This window comes from Mytilus trossulus, chromosome 1 (genome assembly GCF_036588685.1).
Source record: "Mytilus trossulus isolate FHL-02 chromosome 1, PNRI_Mtr1.1.1.hap1, whole genome shotgun sequence".
Taxonomy (NCBI): Eukaryota; Metazoa; Mollusca; class Bivalvia; order Mytilida; family Mytilidae; genus Mytilus; species Mytilus trossulus.
In genome coordinates, this window is record NC_086373.1 from 60,186,941 (window position 1) to 60,207,861 (window position 20,921).

The window sequence follows — 20,921 nt, forward strand, 5'->3', positions numbered from 1 at the left end:
TCTATATTAAGAAGTGATATTGGACGATAGTTTTCTAAAAGTAATGGATCCCCCTTTTTAAATATCAAAGTTAATATACAAGTACGTTGTGAATATGAAAGACTGTTTCTGTCGTATCCTGTATTTAATACATTTACCAATAGTGATTTAAGTTTATTCCAAAAACATCTATAAAATTCTACCGTAAGTCCATCAAGACCTGGAGATTTATTTAATTTCATTTTAAAGATACCATATGTGCATTCTTCTACTGTAATCTTCCCATCGCATATTAGTTTGTCATTTTCATCAACGGTACATTATAATTTTGTATCGGTGATATATTTTTCTGTTAAATCTTTATTTAAACCTTTTTTGTTATACAAGTTTTCATAATAATCTTTTATTTTGTTTAAAAGTTTCTCTTGATCCGAAATTATTTCCCCATTATCTCCCATAAGCTTACTTATAGATTTTTTAACTTGTCTTTTTTTTCTAACCCAATGGAAGTAAGAATTATTTTTTTCACCAAACTCTACCCATTTTTCCCTAGATCTCACTTGAGCCCCCTTCGCTTTTTCTTCATATATCTTATTTAGCTCTTCTTCAATACCATTAATTTCTTTTTCTATATTATCGTCATCTATATTTGTCTCATCTCTTAATTTTATTATTTCTTCTAAATCTTTTTCCAGAGTATATCTCCGTCCCTTGGTTAACTTTGCTTTATTTTTACAATAGTTTGTGGTTACTTCCCTTACCGCGATTTAAAACCCATCCCATAATAGCCTACAATCTAATGTTTCCTTTTCAAAATTATATTTATCAATCAAAGTATTAATCAGTTCTTGGTAATCTTTATCTTGCAAAATTGAATTGTTAATTTTCCAATATCCATTGCCCCTTTCTGATTCCCCTGGCTTTTAGAAATACGCTTTGGTGGTCAGTAGACCGAATAACAGCTGGTTTGATTTTACAAAATTCTACCAGTGGTAAAAACTCTGACCCAATAAAAATCATGTCAATTCGACTAGCTTGTGACTTATCTCTTCTTCTCCATGTGAATTGCTGTTTATTTTCATGTAAGTTTCTCCATATATCTGTTAGTTTGTTAGATTTATAGTCCATCAGCTGGTAGGGCAAAAATTCAGTTCTGTGTTACACCCCAGGGTACTGCAATTTTTTTGTATAATTTTAAAGAGTAATATCTGAAGAATGTTTTAAGAGGTGTTAGACTTTTGAAAAAGTGTCCAAAAGGGGTTAAAAGGGGACTTATTTAAGGGTATATCAAATAATTTGTTTTGCACATATTTACATAAAAATGTAAAAATAACCAAGTATTTAGTACTATACTGTTTATTAAATGGAACACATGATATCTAATTAAAACACAGGCTAATTTTTGATTAATTTTTAAATCGTAGAGGACCCAGATTTAAAGGGGGAGGGTAATTTCCAAAAGTCATGATTTTGGATGAAAAGTAGCATACGTACTAATTTTCTTGATAAAATGGTATATTTTTTCACATTGCAACATAGAGCATAAAGTATATAAAGGCTGTTGAAAAAAAAATTAGAAGTAAAAAACAAAAACATAGAATCAACGACAAACAAACATAAGCAACCAGAAATGGACGATTCTGTCGCAAATTTATACATCACATTCATGAAATAACTCACATATTAAAACACACACAACTGTTAGGGTTTCTAGATTTCTATTTGTTTTTAAATTTAACAATCGAATCACCATATTTTAAGGTCACGCAGAAGGTCAATCCATAGAATCATCATCAGTTTGGTCACCTTCATCTACCGAATTATCATTATCATCATTTCCATCATCTTCGTCGTTAGCAATATCAACGATTTGATGATGCTTATATCTACAAGCTTTCGAGCATAAACATACAGCTATCTGTTCAGGGTAAACCTTGTTGAACACATGAACATCTTTTTTTGCACAACCAGCTTTACATGAACAGCACATCAGAATTATCAAAGTATCTAACGCTGGTTGGTCTAGCAAATTGATACTGATCAAAGCGCTCTAAACAATCCAACCATATAGTTGTTTAGCAACAGTCCAGTGTTGTGTTTAAGAGCAGATTTCCAAATCTTCGTCTGAAAGGTGGCTTGTTTAATGTGCTTTAACATTGCATCTTTTGCATTTCAAAACGTTCTGATCTTTATTCATCGATATTTTTAATTTTGTAGCCATATATAGAACATGTAAACCTCTCGAGTTTTTTGACAACTCTTCACCAACCTATTCAAAGGTTTCAACAAGATGGAATATACCTTCTGAAAACTCCACATAACTTGTCAAAAAGCCGACTGCTTTGCTTTTTTTCTTTACCAGACAAAACACTTACTAAATCACAACCTGTATTGGCGTGAAATCCTAACAGTTTTCTACAAACATTTTCACCAAATTTCGCACATATTGATTGCACATTTAATAATGCATTTGGAAGATGAATTTGTCAGACTTACAATGTTAGAATTAATATGCAACTGTGAAAATATTTATCCAATACTTCCACATCAGTGTCAGAAGGTTTTTTTAACAAGGCAAGGGAGTCGTAACCTTTGTCAGCTGCATGTCTTTGCATTAAGAAACATTTTTTATCGGCTTCTTCCTGTTAGATTATAAGCTAAAACCATTCTACGCTATATCATTTTCAACATATATTTTGTGGCACATACTTCCATGTGATACAAATAAATCAATACATTCAAGTGTAAATCTAGCATGTGTCTATAGGATTGTTTACTCTTTTCAAAACCAAACAATTGAACAAAAGCAACTTTGTTTCCCCCAACTAACAAACATTTCTTCCATTCCCAAGAACACGATTGTGATGGTTTAGAACTTATCGTAATGATTTGCCCTCCCAAGGACCTGCCGTTCTAATTTCTTTATGAATATTGTGGGATACTAATCAGTGACAAAATCATTGCGGGACCACTTTTCGAAACTAAAAGGATTGTTTTTAAATAAATAATTGCCAAATCGAAAAAAAGTGCTTGGTATCCTAGTAATGTTGTGAATAACTGCCATGTCATCAAATATCCACATGCTTTTCTAAGGAATGAGCCTTTTCTAAAAGACCACTCAGGACATATTTTAATTTTTGATTACATGAGTACCATCAAAGTTTGCAAGAGACATTGGAAGAGGACCTAATTCAAACTGGAGAACCTATCCCAAAACCAACTTTCTTGTCTGGGCTATGACAAGCAGGCGACATTTTTCATCTGCTCTCAATGTTTTGTTGTTCTTATCAGCCATTAACTGCTTGCCTTTTATTTCCATTTTAAAAATGTAAGCAATGATTTTCTTTTGAGTGTTTTGAAGATATCGGTGACTTTTGAATAAGCCGTTCCGTAATAAAAATTTCTGAAGCAAATTTTCCCTTTTCATACGCGTAAAGAAGGTCGCACATTAATTCCGAAGAAGCAAAATAACCCGAGAACAAGCCATATAACTGCTCAGATGTTATAATGGAATTGGCTAGCTTTGCAGTGTCTGAAACAATTTCAAAACATCAGTTTCGTCTCGATTCATTCGAGTTTTTTTTAGTTCTTTTTGGGCGGATGTTTCAAGGTTAACCATTCCTACCAAATCTCGACATTTTAAGGATATTGAAGGTCTTTCATGTGCATAATTTTAGCAACCAACGTTTAACAGAATCTTTATTTAAACTGAAACCAACAAAACCATTTTTTTGTATCTCTAAGAAACCTAAGAAAGTAAAAAAGTATTGCCGAATCTCACAACTGACTATTTTACATTCGTTCAAAGCGATGTTTGTCGATTGAATGACTTAACAATCTCAAGTCAATCACTACATAGCTAAAATACAAAATGTTATCAAGCACACCTTTATTGAGTTCGATAGAGTGCACCTTTTCTGAACGCAAAAAAAATCACCTTAATTTGTAATTTTTTCATAAATATTTCATTACACATTCAATTTATAAAATAATTTGTCTCACAAAAACATCATAAACCGACAATTAAATGTTTGTTTTCAGTTGCAAATTCGTAATGTTTATGTGTGAATACATTGTACATGATGTATACTGAATCAAAGACGATAATTTGATGATTTCCGGTATTTCACGAGTATTTACACGTACATATATTTTATTAAATAATTCATATTTTAGACGATATATAAATACTACAAATGATTTAAACATTGCATAATGATAAATTCTCATGTTTAATTAACTAAAACGTGTAATTGTATAACGAATTTCTTTATGAAAGGAGAAAATATGCCTTAATTTGAACCAAAAAATCGGATTGCTTGTAATGTAAAAAAACTTTTTGTTTTAAACAAAAAATCTTCCGAGTTACATTTAATATGATAGTTTTGTATCTGTTTTAGTTGTTGAAACCTATACTTTATTTTTTTCTAATCGCTTTATATTAAAAATTTTAATTAAAAATTACTTAGTCGTGATTGCTAAATGAGGGGACCATTGGAAGGGACCTTTTTAATCCTCTTTTGGACACTTTTATTTTAGTCTAACACCTTGTATTTTATCAATAAGAAAATGAAGTTGAATTCTATCAAAAAAAATCGCGGTACCCTGGGGTGTAACACAAACTCCTTAACTAGCGCGCTTTTGAGAACTAGCTGATGGACTATTAATCAAGTTTTTTAAACCATGTACAGGTTGAGTAAATTTACATGGACGTATAGATTTTCTATCAATTGGTTTTATTGTCTCGTTAAAATCGCCCCCAAGTATTGCTATTCCTAGACCGTGTTCCTTTAAATTATCGCTGACTTTTTTAAAGAAAGAATTTCGTGATGTTTTACAGTTAGGTGCATATACATTGATAAATGTAAAAATTGAGTTATTCATTTGCACATTGATAAGCACCAATCTTCCGTCCCTATCAATAAATTTATCAATTAGTTCGTAGCTTAATGATTTTTTAATTAATATAGCTACACCCCTACTAGCCGTAGTACCATGACTACAAAACGCATCATATGCTGGTTTTATTATTTATATCCCTTTCGATAATTTCATCAAAATGTGTTTCTTGCAAAAAACTTATGACACTTTTTTGAGCGGTAACCCATTCTATTACTCTATTTCTTTTTTCTCTTGAATTAATTCCGTTTACGTTGAGACTACATAGATTAACTGTATTTGTAAATGTCATAGTTAATAGTATATAAATTATGCTTAAGTTTCAACATACTATACAAATTTACAACAGTTACAATTTTATAACACTCAGAAATATTTAATACAGTTACATCAATCGAAACACAATTAAAATACATATTCATTATTTTAGTCAATAATGCATAGTTGTTACACATATCTATCATGTCTATACAACCTACAAAATAATTACCTTTCACCTGGTGTGACCTTAAGCCAATTGTTCCGCTATTAAACCTCGTGAAAGTAATGTGTATTTTAAAACGCATTGTAAATAAATTTGGATAGTTTGATAGTGTAGGAATTACCGCATGGTAAACGTAATTAAATAATTTAGAATTCGATGTCTGTGTTTGAAAGGAAAATACTATCATGTAAATATGTATCAAATTAACAGCATGAACTTGACACGATTGAAAGGTGGACAATTTAATGCCGTTCATGTTTTTACGATTATAAAGTGTAGAACCAGAAACACAGCATATAACATGCTTCGAAATATTCTCAATCGTAGGATTTACGCTACTTGCAATGTTTTTCAATTCAATACAATGGAAATGGTTCGGTGCTTTTTTGTATACATGTGCACTTGATAAGTATCAAGTAATGTTTGTAACCCAGATACAGTTTCTGAAAAAATAACCATATCGTCAGCGTACATTAGTAAAAATAAATTTAGTTCCTTCATCTCATAAGGAATAGAGTCACTATTTATAAAAGCCATTTCACAATCATTGACATACATAGAAAAAAATATTGGTGATAAGACTTCACCTTGCATCAAACCTACTTCATTAGTAAAATAATCAGAATTGAACCCATCAACACTTACACAAGAAGTTACATTAGAATACATTGCTTTGATAATCATTAAAAATTTACCTTGTATTCCAATTTTTGATAGTTTATACCATAACATATATCTTTGAACAGTGTCAAAAGCTTTTGTGTAGTCTACAAAACAACAATAAAAACGATTTTTGGCTGATAAAGATTTGAAAATTAATGATGTAAGAGCAAAAATAGCATCTACTGTACCCAGACCGGTGCGAAAGCCGAACTGGGCATCGGTCACAATGTCAAATGTTTCCGACCAGTCTATTAAACGTTGATTGAGAACGGACGTAAATAACTTTCCAAAATTACTGACTAAACTAATCCCTCTGTAGGTGTTCGGATCAAGCACATTACCCTTCTTGAATATAGGTATAAGTATGGCTTTAGCCCAGTCCGTAGGGAAAATTCCGGTCTGTAAAATTCCATTAAAAATGTACAGTAATACAGGCATAAACACATCTTTGTATTCAATAAAATATTCGTTACGAATTCCATCAACTCCATGACTTTTATCACGTTTAAGGTTACGAATAGCTTTCAAAATGTCATTTTCTGTAATTTCTCTATCAAGTTCCTCATAGACGCATTCACCATCAGTGTTATTAAATTGGCTGTCGTCCAGTACAGCATCTGTGTCTGATGAGCACAATGACTTAAAATGTTCATGGAACAACTTTAATGGTACAGCATGTTTAGGAGACGCTTTCCTTTTAAATTTTTTGTAAAACAATTTTGGGTTTGTAAGTCTCATTATGTCTAACATGTTTCCTTCAGTGCGCATATACTCTCGTTTCAGGCGACGTTGTAGTGTTTTATAGTCCTTTTTCGCTCGGATTAAATTACTATGGTTCAGTTGTGATTTTAGTCTATTAAATATATTTAAGCATTTTATATAGCGGCGATGAAGGTCTTTACACTGGGCGTTAAACCAAGGTTTATCATCACGAATGTTAGATCTGTCAGATTTAGATTTATCATTGTTTGTCCTCTTTATAAAAAATGGTGCCATAATGGCATTTAACGTACTAGTGAATTCGGCCAACGAATTGTCGAGTAATTGCTGCCCATCAAAGTTGTTGCATATATTGAAAAAAAAGTAAAAAAAATCATAAAAATTCATGAACAAATTAAATTTAAAGATCTTTGGGTCACCAATTTTTTAAGTGTTGGAACACAATCTTTAACGTATTACTATTTTCCAAAATATCAATTTTTTTCAATTTCATGTTTTGGAGTACACCGGTCTGCCCTTGTCGCATAATCATTTAATAAAAAAAAAAACTTTTCATAAATATGACTATACAAAAGTTTGTACAGTTGTATGTGGATGTTGAAAAAAAGATTATTCTTATTATGTTTGAAATTTTAAAGATGAATTGATTACGTCACGCTTAACGTTTAAATCAGGTGGTATGCACTGAAGGCAAAATATATTTGTTGCGATTTGAGTATGTGAGTATGTTTATCCACATATTTATAGATTATTTATGTTTTTTTAAACGAGATGCTTTTTCTCATTCTCATCTCATCGAAGGGCGGAGCCCTGAGATGAGATGAGAATGAGAAAATGCATCGAGTTTAAAAAATCATAAATAATCTATTTATCGCTATTATTTGTATTTCGAATATCATTTTATTTAAATTTCAGTAAAAAAAAATATCTTATACGATGATAATGCATTTTCTTTTGTGGTACTATTTTTTATTTTTGGTGTAGGCTTATTTGATAGAAATATGTAGTCGCTCAGGTAGTTCATTCATTTGAAAAAAATGTCTCATCTGACCATCCGGTGTGTTCAAATATGACAAAGACCATTTTCACTGTTGATAAGCTGTAATTTGGTGTTTCTACGTATCAAAATGAAGTAAACGGTTGAATATTTAATGTATTTTCAAGATGAAATATACATGTATGAAGAAATGTACATGCAGACATACCTACGATGATTTGAAGTAGACTTATGTGTAAAAGGACATTTTTTTATTTTTTAAAACCTGATTTGATTACTTTTATTAACTTCCAATAAATTATTTAACGGCGAAATTCACGGTAAAATATTAAAACGAGAAATCACATTTCAGCGCAGTCATCCGATAACATTTTTTTGTATAGTTCCGGCAAATCTTTTCTGATTGGCCGACACTCTAGCGCATGAATTAAGTTAATACGCTGTTGCTAAGGACCTTGGAAACTAGCGATAATTTTCATTCTCACTCTACACGAGTGATATGAAAATTATCACAAAAAACATCAAAGGAAAAATACAGATAATAGCGATAATTATTGCTATCTGTAAAATATTTTTAAAATAAAATATATCAATGACCCATTATTGATATGTGTTTGACTTCGTGATGTTTTTTTTTATCTAGCATAAATCATTCTTTAACTTTGTTTTATATAAATAACATTTCTGTTTAAGTCAGGCAATCTATCTCTACAAGGTAGGTTTTGTAAATTGAGAAATATATTCTTGAACCATTTTTATGATTTTGTTTTAATTGATGGGAAGGCCGGGATAAGTTCTTTCACCTTATTAAATCCATTCTCACCCTGTGTCTTTAAAATTATACAATACTTTAGTTTAATGAAGATTTAATAGCAGGTTTGTGAACTTTACAAAACGTACATTGTAATTTGATCATACTTTGTAAAACGTAACCAACAAATATTTATAATGCAATATCAAATTACAAGTGACTGTATGCTTGACTGAAATAGGTGAAACTTGGTCATTTTTTTAAATAGTCTAGGGAGCTATCATAAAAGTGTGGGTTATTTTTTCTACATTATGAAATCTTATTTTACTGAAGGTATGTGTTGTTTCTTTATATACAGACTAACTAATTATCATTTTGTCATGTTTGATAATTTTTAATTTATCTTTTATCCAAACAAATAAATGAACGAAATATGGTCGTTTACGTGAACTGCAGTCAACACCTGTATTATTTTGTGATTCAATTTCTTCAATTTCAATGCGAGTTTTATATGGTTGTTTTTTTATTACGAAAGCATAATGTTCACCGTTGAATGCGTTGAATAAACTTATGTGTATATTTTTTGTATATCATGCATTTGTTTATTCGGAATATGAATTCATTATAATTGTAGCTGTTCACTTAAGACTAATTAACTACTTAGCTAGCTACATGTATATTACACGGTTTTAACAATATTTTTACTTAAGAAATAACAGTATCACTATAGGAATATGACAGGTATTTCAATTATTCTCATTAATTTAAACATGTTCAATTTTAATTTGTCAGTTGATATGGCATTCACTCTTTTTGAATTTACTTTGGAGTTCAGTAGTTATGTCAACATGTTTTATCAGATTCCGTTTAAGGTTTTGAAGAACATCTGTCATGATCCTGTACCTATATTTTAATTATTCCTTAAACTATTTGATGAGAATGAGAAGATTTAAATTTCATCAACGTTCAAAAGACATTGGTCACAGATAATATTTAATACTTTTCTGCATAAAAACCTTCGTTTACTGTCTGATGAACAGAATGAATGATTGAAAACGATAAAACTAAACGTGGCTGTGAATGATGCTATTTCTTTTTATATTTAATTTAATTCGTTTTTATTTTGAAATATTTCTTACCAGTACAATACCTAGTATTCAAAATTTATTACTTGTATTGCTAAATTCCGTAATGTTATGTAGGCACTCACACCACATCTTCCTATATCTATTTACTGCAGGGTTTGTTACTCGTGCTGTGTGGATGCAGTAGAATGTATCCCCGTGCTTGTAGTGTATGCCCTTATATATTTCAGTTATTGGTTGTTTGCCTGTGAGAGAGCTTTGACATGTTTATATCTTTATTGTTTACGATGTTGGGATGTATTGATACTCATCCACGCCTGCTATTTTTTATTATTGCCCCCTGCTATGTTTTGGGGCCCTTTATAGCTTGTTGTTCGGTGTGAGCCAAGGCTCCGTGTTGAAGGTCGTACTTTAACCTATAATGGTTTACTTTTTAAATTGTTATTTGGATGGAGAGTTGTCTCATTGGCACTCACACCACCTCTTCCTATATCTACTAACCTTAAATAAAGTTAAACGTAAAAGGTAGACCTTATTGTGTAATGTATTGCAGACTTATAAAGACCGTTAGTTACATGTAAGACAGTAATGGTTCCTATAACTTTTGAAGTACCCTAACAGGTACTTCAGATCTGAGAAACAGGCACAATGCGACCCCTTTTGAAATGTCAAACATACTTTTTTACTATTCAAATTTATCAATAACAAAGTGTTCTGCAGTGATAAACAATTATTCAACTTTCATTCGAAAATATTACCGATTCTACATATATTGACATTAGCACCCATGCCTATGTCCTTTTTTGATTTAAATGCGTACTGTGTTGTGTTACAGGTGGAAGACAACAGTATTATTTCAATTACACAACACGGAATAAATTATGTAATATCTTTTGCCGTATTGGTAATGAAAGATCATCATATGCATGTTGTTGTAAACTGCTACAATGTAACATTTAGACATAAGTGTTCATTGGTTTTGACTGCGTCATAGCGATACTGATACTATATTTTTTTTCGCTACAATAATTGTTCGTTGTTGTCTTTTTTGTATGCATTGCATTGAATGTATACATTGAATTGTATACCATCCATCAACTTGAGAATGGGAACAGGGAATGTATCAAAGAGACAGCAATCCCACCAACAAGTAGAAAAAAGCGGAAAACCACCAATAATTTGTCAACACAACGAAAAAAATCCGCTAACGGTTGCGTGTTTCATCTGGCCCATAAACGAAATGTAAACTATGCAAGTAATAATTGCTGTCATCCTAAATTCCGGAATATATAATCAAACGTATATTAAAAGTCAAACAAAGCTAACAGTAAGACTTCGGACAGGACTAAAGCAACAGGAGCTGAGTGCATTATTTAAAAATGATATAGTAGACCAAGCTCCTGGTACATGTCAAGCAAACATTTTGATAGTCTTACATGTTGAAGCCGAATTGTTTTTGCTTTGCAATTGAACGATTTCTACTTTTAATTCTAAGCATTATGCTGTAGATTATAATGCACTCGCTGTAAAACGACTTTTAAGTACTACTACTTTTTGTAATCGAAATATCAACAACTGTTCATCCTCACCTTAATTATTGTCGTATTTATTATTTACTCAATATGATTAACAATGAGATTGGTCATCTTTTTTCTTCATTTTAGTGAATCATAATTCTGACTATTATCATTGGATATAACAACCCTACAAATGTTATTAGAGCTTCTAATCCACACAGCTATCCAGTGGACAATAAGAGCCCAACGTAAGTTAATGTGTGCATATTAAATTGCTTAAGGTTTATATAAATAAGAAGATGAGGCATGATTTTCGATAAGACAAATATTTATTACAAATATAATTTATTTGTGTGAATGACGATTGCGTAAATATAACTGTACATGATCTACGGGCGAAAACTCAATACGATCACTATGAACCGGAACACCCACTAATCCTGTTTATATATTGAGTCCTTTATAAAGTCCCCAACACATCTTTGTGTATGAATACGTGAACAAAATTGTGGTGTCCTGGTGTGCTGTCGTAACATGCATTTGAGGTGTCAATGTTATTCTACGGTTGCAATGTGCTATTATATCATATATTTATGTACTTCGCTTTGCCGAGTGTTATTGAAATATATTGATTTGATCATAGTGTCCTTCTTCAATTTGTAAATCAAGATTCAATTACTTTGGTCCTGTTTGGAGCATATTGATCCATAATCAAACCTTATGAACACATCTCTCGGAGATTCAATTACAATTGAGTGTAAAATTGTTTATCTTCGTATAATGTTGAAAATGTGATGTCCTTTGATTTCACCAATGTATAATGGGCTGGTAGGATTTTGACATTTTAAAATGCCTGTTGTATCATAGCGATTTGGGGATCTATTTCATGATATTAACGGTATTTTGATTTCACTGTTCATCTTAGAGTAATGGGATTCAAAACATTTTGACTTTTTTTAAGAACCTTACTGTCATAACTTGAATAAAAAAGGCCTAGGTCATGCACAGTGAAATTGAATGTCACTTAGCATAACTGAAAATAATGTATCGTTGTGTCATTCTAATGGAATGACTTTTGTGACATATGTTGTTTTCTAAGCAAGATAACTTCTGTTCGCCTGTCCGTCATACTTGAAAAAAAAGTCCCCGACAGGTATCCTGATAGGCTTTGGGTAACCTGCGTAATTGAACACAAATAAGCGAAAACTTTTATTAGACGAAAAGTTGCATGAAAAATTACATTTTAGCCATTTTGATCGTGTGAACAAGAGTAACACCTAGTGAATGCTACTAATTGTAGACTGTGTGATAAAATACTTCATACTTGTTTAGATTGTATTTAAAGTTAGATAAAATCTGGAACTTTTTATTCATCCAAAAATGATAAATCTTGAAATTATTTGGACATGATTCCAAATTTAAATTTACGCCTTTATACCAATATTCAAATACACATACGAAACATACATGTAACTATAAAAATAGCCAACACTAGGGCGACTCACTCAGATGTTTTACACACAGGATGATGTTGTAATGCAATGTGTTTATCCTATATCCTTCTTAAAGGATCTATTGTGTAATTTTTTTTGTATCTGCTGATAACTTAAATCTGAAGAACACACACAAAACGGACAGTATTCAATCTCTGTTTAATTCTGTTTTATATTTAAACATATTATTCGGCAGGACTATGACGGTCACATATTTGTGCTTCAATGTGTCAACATTTTTAGTATTTATATGCATCTTGTAGATAATCTTACACCATTTGGAACAGCTTCCCAAAGTTCTCGGTATATAAGAAGCACACCTGAAGGTGCAATATTGCCACCAATATCAAATGAATTTTCTTTGGAAACATGTTCAACCACAAACGTGGACGGTGCGCCAAAAGCATGGTGGATGTTTCAATTTTCCTTTGCGTCTGCATTCATCATGGATATAACTATATACTACAGAAAAGGTTGTAAGTATACAACATTGTATATGCATAAACATAGTATAACTGTTCTCAATAACTGCCTTTAAACATGATATATTGATATTTATAGTGTCAAATCTTTAAATCGAGTAAGAGAAATATTCCAAAATGGCATTATTCAACATTTAAACTCTGTTACGAAGAAAAAAGACGACAGTGTATTTTCTGTTTTCCTATTTTCAACAGATACACTTCATGCTGCTTCATATTTTGAATTGTTTCCAAATTGACATTAGGTTTCATTTTCAACAGATTGTAAAGTTCAACGGAATTTGTTTCGAACCCGGATGTCACGTGCTACATGTATGATATGGTCATATACAAAAATAAGTAACAGACTATTTTCAGCATACCAACTTACATGTATCTTCTTTTCATTGACCATCATATTCCTTTTGTGTTTTTATATCATTTAGATTGATCGAGTTGAAAACATATACTATCAGTTTTGACAACTATTTCGGGTTTACTTTGAAATCAGGTAAATATATTGAATATTTGTCATATTGGTACCACACAATAAACTGTTCACATTATATACTCGTACTAGATAAACTAGAGTTGCTGTTGTAATTCATGACTGATAACATTGCAAGGTTTCAAGGTTTTTGAAGGATTATTTAAATATCAGTTATGCTGGTTGTTTTTTTAGTTCAGTTTAAAATTCATTCATTACAGCTGCTTATCGTATGAATGGATTTAAGGTATATGTGACCAATTCATCAACTATTCCACCTGTTGGATATCTGTGTTATGAAGATCCTGATCTTGGTCTCCCAAATATCACTCAGAATATTCCCTGTAATCAACTAGGAAAATACGTCATTTATTACGACACTATAGGAGATTCCGCCACCGGTCCTGTAATTGAATTGTGTTACGTTGCAATTAATGGTAAGTTTATGATTATCTGCAAAACATTTTTCAAAACGCGTCGTTTTAGGAATTTTTTACTTTAAGTTATAATGGTATTAGAAAAATGCAGCTACAGTGGAGATCACTTCTAACGGTTAGTATTAGGGGGGGGGGGGGTATTATTATTTGAGTTGTTTTTCATTTGTTATTCCCGGAGTCAGGATGGCTCCTTATCACATAACAAAATTATCGGACCTCATTAACCAATATAATATCAGTTAACGAGTAGTTTTTATACCTCTGACGACCTGTTTAACAAAATGCATCAATCTATACTGCCATTATTTGTTTTTTTCTTTCTGCAAATCTATAGCTGCACAGTACTTCAGTTTAATTTTAGGTCTAGAGGGACTGTAATTTACAAGTTACAGCAATTTTGGAAAAAACCATTGTTCGCATCAATTTATAATGCCAGCATCCAGGGGCAGATCAAGCCATTTTTAAAAGGATGGGGGTGGGGATGGGGGTAGGGGGTCCAACTATATGCATTGATGTTGAACTATATGCTCCCATTCGAGTGCATTGATGTTAAAAAAGAGTGGGGTTCCAACCCCTTGACCCCTCCCCTTGATCCTCAAATGAGCATGTCTTCGTTTTATTCAAAATAGTGAATCATAAACAAATATCAGTTGTTTTTATACTTCAGACTGAGTCGTGTAATAAAATCTTATGATTGCATCAACCAAAACTTACCATATTTGCTTTTTATTATGTAAATCTGTATAGCTGCACAGCAATTCAGTTATAATTTTAGGTCAAGAGGGATAAATGTATATAATATATATGTAGATAAATAACTGTAATATTGGAAATCAATGACCACAATTTTTTTTCACATCAATTGATGGTGCCAGTATTTCCTATTCTTATTCAATTTCGCATCAGAAACAAATATCAGTAGTTTTCATACGTCCGACTGACTTCTGTAACAATATTATTTGTCTGCATCAATTAAAACTGACCATATATGACAGCATCAATCAAAATTGACCATATTCGACCACATCAACCAAAACTGACCATATTTGCTCTTTTTTTTATGTAACTCTTATAGTCGCATAGTAAATCTGTTATATTTTTATGTAAAGATTGAGTGTATAATCATGATAATACAAATGATCTATATTATAGGGTTATTGCATGAATATTGGGGAATATTGTTTCGAGTGGACTTTTATATTGCACGAGCTTATATTTTTATAGCAGGATGGATTGTTTAATATATATGAAAGCAATATTGGAAAAAACAAAATTATGCTCGCATCAGTTTATAGTGCAAGCATGTCCTCTTTTCAATCAAAATTTTGAATCGAAACTAATTTCAGTAGTTTTGATATCTCAGACTGACTCATGGATATAACAAAATTGTTTGTCCGCATCAACCAAAACCATGAAAACTGACCATATGTGACAGCATCAACCAAAGCTGACCATATGTGACAGCATCAACCAAAACTGATCATATTTACACTTTATAATGTAAATCTTAAGATATATTTATATATTTAGCCGCATAGTAAATCACTTATAGTTACATATCACGATGAAGTGTATAGTTCAAATGACAGCAATATGCAAAGTTATATTTATGAAGAGACTGTTAATTAAACAGGGAACGAAAAAACATAAACAATGATATGTCCTATGCAATCTTATAGAAATATTTCTCCGATGAGTTGGATAACCTTCTATTCACTTCGATATCTGTACATGTAACGTTTGATCAATAAGCAATATAGAAAATCTGCTATTTTATATAGCAAAGTAATTGGAAGTGGTTTATTTCTTCTAAATTCTAAAATGCCCTTACTACAGTGACGTCATTTAGAACTGTTTAACAGTACTGACTGATTTAGTCAGTTATGCTGACAATTCTACGGTTATAACTGATTTGGACAGTTCTACCTAGAACTGATTTAGACAGTTCTACCCTAGAACTGATCCTGGCAGTTCTACCTAGAACTGATTTAGTCAGTTCTACCTAAAACTGATTATGACCGTTCTACTTAGAACAGTTCTAGGGTTCTATGACAGATATTCTGACAGTTCTAATGAGAGGTTAGAAGTGATCTCCACTGTACGTTCATTTAGATATACTGGATTTAGAAAAAAGTTGATTCTTAAGTTTCACCGAAAGTAGTACCTATTAGACAACTTTCCATCTACATAACACTATGTGCACATGACCACATGTATAATTTGTTTTGTTTACTGCGCTATTATAAGAATTGGTTTTAATACATATCATCGATATATTGGAAACTAGCCTCGACATTTTACATATTAGTTGTTCCAACAATTTTACAATGTTTTCGGTGAATGCCTTTGTTGTAAAAAAATAAAAATATAAAGATAAAATTACTCATTAAACGGGAATAAAACGGGAAGAAAAAGCAGATATATGAACTGAAGTTATACAAATATCAGAAATGTGTTATCACTTATTAATAAATACTTAAATTTAAAAGTTTCTTAATCTTGAAAAAAATTGAAACACAACTTATTCATGTCAGAATGATCAACCGCTCCAATACGGCCTTATTATTCAATTTGTGTAACCTTTCGAAATTTGGATTTATTTTCAGTACGTTGTGGTTTTGAAATTAAACTAAAGTTTTATGGAGATGTTACTCACATTTAGGCATCCGTCCTGTGTCGTAATTGACTTTACGGAATGATATGCCATTTATCTGTTTCTTTTTATTAGACATCTTTAATATAACAAATATTTGTGTACAGGACTCTTTCTAAACTTCTTATATTTATTACCCAGAAATATCCAAAATATTCAAATCATCATTAGTTTTACGATATTTGCATTAATTAAATGGTGAACGTGTTCACAAATGTTCCAATTTTATAGATTGATATTCCTTGCTCGTCTGTTTTTTTAAACGACTTCAGATAGATTAACAGGATCAGCATGTCCTACTATGAATATTATTTTACCACAACAGTAAAAAATGTGATATATCTTAGTTTTGATTGTAAACATGAGAGTTAACAACTTTCAAATATTTTTCAGGTATATTATTGTCTTACCATATGGCAAAATTTGAGATACTTTGCTAATTTGTATAAATTTGGGGTACTTTGCGAATTTGCATAGCGGCAGTTTAACCTTATCATGACGAATATGCCGATTCCTATGTCGAATCAACAATTTTAGTATATTGATCAATTGTACATGCTTTTATGGTTATGTCCGTGTACACTTGAACATCGTGTACTTAGACTCATGCAGCCTTTTTAGTTTGACAATCAGAAGCGAAAACGTAGTATTATTGCGATATGAAATAACGAAAATCGCAAAAAAGCAAGATTTAAACAGAAAATAAGAAACAAAATGATATTGTCAAAATTTGTCTGCATATAGGTGTAAAACCTTGAACTTACTTGCTTTCTGCAGTTTTCTGCGAAATTCTTTTAAAACATGAGGATTTCAACCTTCCAATTTTGGAAATGTCAATTCTAAGCATATTCCCTTAGAATGACAAAACATAAGATAATTATAACTGAAAAGGACTCTGGATTATCCGCAAATTTGATATAATTTTTACTTGCAATGTTGAACAATTGGAATTAATTTAATTAAAAGGGCCAAAGTAACGTGGTGTAAATCATTTGAATATAATACCTTTGATCATTCGAGTATGTGATAAATTATTTTCCTAATATAATCAAATGTTGGAAATAACTCACTTCCACGCACGAATATACAGATATTTTAGTTTTCAATAAAATAGTATAAGTTAATAATTTGAAAGCAAATGCATACCATATAATACAAAACTTTAAAAAAAACAGGTCAATGTTTTTTGTAGGTTGTAAAAAAGGTATGTGGGGGCCAAATTGTACCGAAGCATGTTCATCTATATGTGTTAACCAACACTGTCATCCGGAAAATGGGTCCTGTATTTGGGGGTGTGATCCCCAAAGATGTCTTAATGGAAGATGTGATACACATACGGGAGCTTGTATTGACGGATGTGTAACAGGATGGGTCGGACAATACTGTACCTGTGGCAAATGTATGTATGTTTCTTAGTATGATTCCTAATATCATTTTAAAATTTTGTAACGTTGATAATGTTAAATCTTGAATAAATGATTCTTATAAATGGTGTTTGTGAACATTTGATTTAGCACATAGTGTAACGGGCAATTCCAACTGTAAGTGATATTTATACTTCTTTTATTTGTAATTTGTTTTACCTGCAATTAACGTCTAAGTTTACAAGATTGCAAAATAGTACATACTGTTTGGACATTTCAATACAAATTCTAGTTTCAAAAGTAAAGGTGCAATTGCAAAATTGTCAAGTTGTATTTACATAATTATATGCTTTGTAAACTATGTTGTATAGTAAAACAACATTGTATGTTAAGTATTGGTGTTGGTTGGTGGTGGTTTGGCCGACGTGTACCTTCAATATTATGTGATGTACAAATTCATTATATTTCTAATGCTTTACAGCTTATTCATTAACACATATTTGATGTTTTGATGTATTAATATGAAATCATAATTCTAATACGTGAAAAAATGATTAGGGCTTGATGAAATATTATTTTTACGTAGATGTCATTTCTCTGAAGTTAACACATATTCACTTTACATTTTGTTTGCGTATTATTATCAACGTTCATTTCATGAAGATAACAAAAGTTCTGCGTGTCCTGTCAGTTCCAGTATCTTTTACTTTTAATCTTACTGAAAATGATTTTTGAGTTAACGGATTTGAAAACACATAATTATATGTATGCCTTTATAATATCATAAGTTGTGCTTTTATTACTAGTAAAATTAAAATAAAACTATATTTGTGAAAGGAAACTTGATTTGAATCCATATTGCTGTGCAGTCTTAACTTATTAGTGTAATTGCATCAGTGATAAAATTATTGCAACCGTTGCAGCGTCCTATGCCAAAACAGTATACATTTTTGTGTTTTCTCGTGATATACTATCAAAGTTGTTTGAATATTACTGCTTTCTGTTTAATTTTCTCACTAATTTCATATTTGCATATTGGACCATATACTCGAGTTTGGTCAAATTTATAATGGCAATGGTGAAGGTATAAAAGAGACAACAACCCGACAAAAGGACAAAATACAGGCAAAGGTCACCAATGGGTCTTCAAAATAGCGAGAAAATGCTGCACCCGGAGGAGAGCACAAGCTGGTATTTTCTACAACTCTTATGTTTAAAGCTGGTAAAAAGTGAAAACAACTGTACAATGACCAGTGCTCCATTATAATGGTATCTATATAAGAATATCTTATCAAACCTGACGAACTTGGAATAACTTACAAATAACCTATTGTATAAAACCTCACAGTTTAATTGACGAAATTTATTACCTAAAATATACCATTCGGTGGGATTTAATTCGAATATTTACGTCCAACGTAAATCGTTTCTTGGAAAAAAAACTTTCAACGTATTGATAAAATACTTCTACAAATAGGCGGTTAAACATAATCACTTGATAACGCAGCAGGAAAGGTCTCAACAACAAAACTGTAATAGATCCAAAAAAAAATCGAGATCAATCGAAAAGTTTCTATTTATTCATGTTTTCCAAGCTTGTTGTTTCCTACGCTTATAAGAATAAAAAGAGCAATAGCGTTCATTATCACTGAACTAGTATATATTTGTTTACGGGCCAGCTGAAGGACGCCTCCGGGTGCGGGAATTTCTCGCTACATTGAATACCTGTTGGTGACCTTCTGCTGTTGTTTTTTTCATTTGTCGGGTTGTTGTCTCTTTGACACATTCCCCATTTCCATTCTCAATTTCAATATACGAAATTGAAAATCTTAAATGTATCCTTAGTTTTCTTACAATATATTACACAGGAAAATACACTAATACGTGAAAATATGCTACCTGTACTAAAACGTTAATCATAATTTTCATTTCAGAAACGATACACTGGACGAATTTCAACTTGAGGACCAAGTTAATAATGTAATTGAACGTAACTAGCTGAAGGATTATCCGTTCAGCGCTGATGTCGAAAACGTTAAATATTTGTCATATTATAACAGCCTTACACGTTCAGTAAATATTTGAAGAGCCTACCAAACAACGTCATTGATTTTATATCAGCAAACTATACTATTTAAAAAATATCCTTGTTTATATTAGTTTAAGGTGGTACCTAACACTACAGGGAGATAACTCTGTAAAATCAGCTAAACGTTTTAATTACGTTGTGTTGTACAGGGAATATTAAGCTTCTCAGCGATCAAAATTGGTGTTTGTCAAACTGCTATATAACCAGTGTAATTTTTCTGATAAAATGGTTGGTTCAAAATTTGTGAAATTTTTATATTTTTGCTAAAGGGTCTAAGTAAATACTTTGTCAAAATTTTAGGAAAATTAAACGAGCCAAATTAATTTTAGTGAAAGTGTTGGGTACCACCTTAATATATTATTACGTTAATGTAAATGTACATGTATATGTTTTCTTTTGAACTATTGTATGAACGATATATGTTTGCCTTGACAATGGTTATTGAGCCACATATCCAATGTATTAGAACGGGTCAACATCGGTTTGAGTTTACTGTACAAAAATTAAAATAATGGTAATCAATCTGATTTAGTTACGGGTATTTATAACTGTGCTGGAATCCTTAGCTGTTCTTATATCTCGGAAACTAATTTGAAGATATAAAAAGAGGATATCGACATTACATTTATGAGCATGCTGTTTTCATCTTTAGGTATCAACATAATTATTGAAACAACATGTAAACATGTAATGTAACAGTACAATTATACATGACTGTACAGTTCTTCTAACTTGTAAATACGTGGTTTAAATACGAATGAGATAATTCTCCAACAAACACCAAATCACGTATATAATATCAGGAAAAAAGCGCGTAAACGATACCAATAATTCAATTCAGA

General features: G+C 31.3%; 1 protein-coding gene across 3 annotated transcripts; it reads left to right on the forward strand.

Annotated features, from left to right (window-relative positions):
- The first annotated feature begins 8,736 nt into the window (after positions 1 to 8,736).
- LOC134680806 (angiopoietin-1 receptor-like) lies at positions 8,737 to 20,603 on the forward strand. Of its 3 annotated transcripts, none has more exons than XR_010100511.1 (6): positions 8,737 to 8,826; positions 11,243 to 11,343; positions 12,852 to 13,064; positions 13,758 to 13,973; positions 17,819 to 19,259; positions 19,925 to 20,603. XR_010100511.1 is itself a non-coding variant. In XM_063540049.1 (6 exons), coding segments are annotated over exons 2-6 (693 nt in total). In that variant the 5' UTR covers positions 8,737 to 8,826; positions 11,243 to 11,288; the 3' UTR covers positions 19,927 to 20,603. The 3 variants fall into 3 exon arrangements, 1 of the variants encoding a protein (XP_063396119.1); XR_010100516.1 differs by having other exon boundaries at positions 17,819 to 19,181; XM_063540049.1 differs by having other exon boundaries at positions 17,819 to 18,025.
- Positions 20,604 to 20,921: the final 318 nt, after the last annotated feature.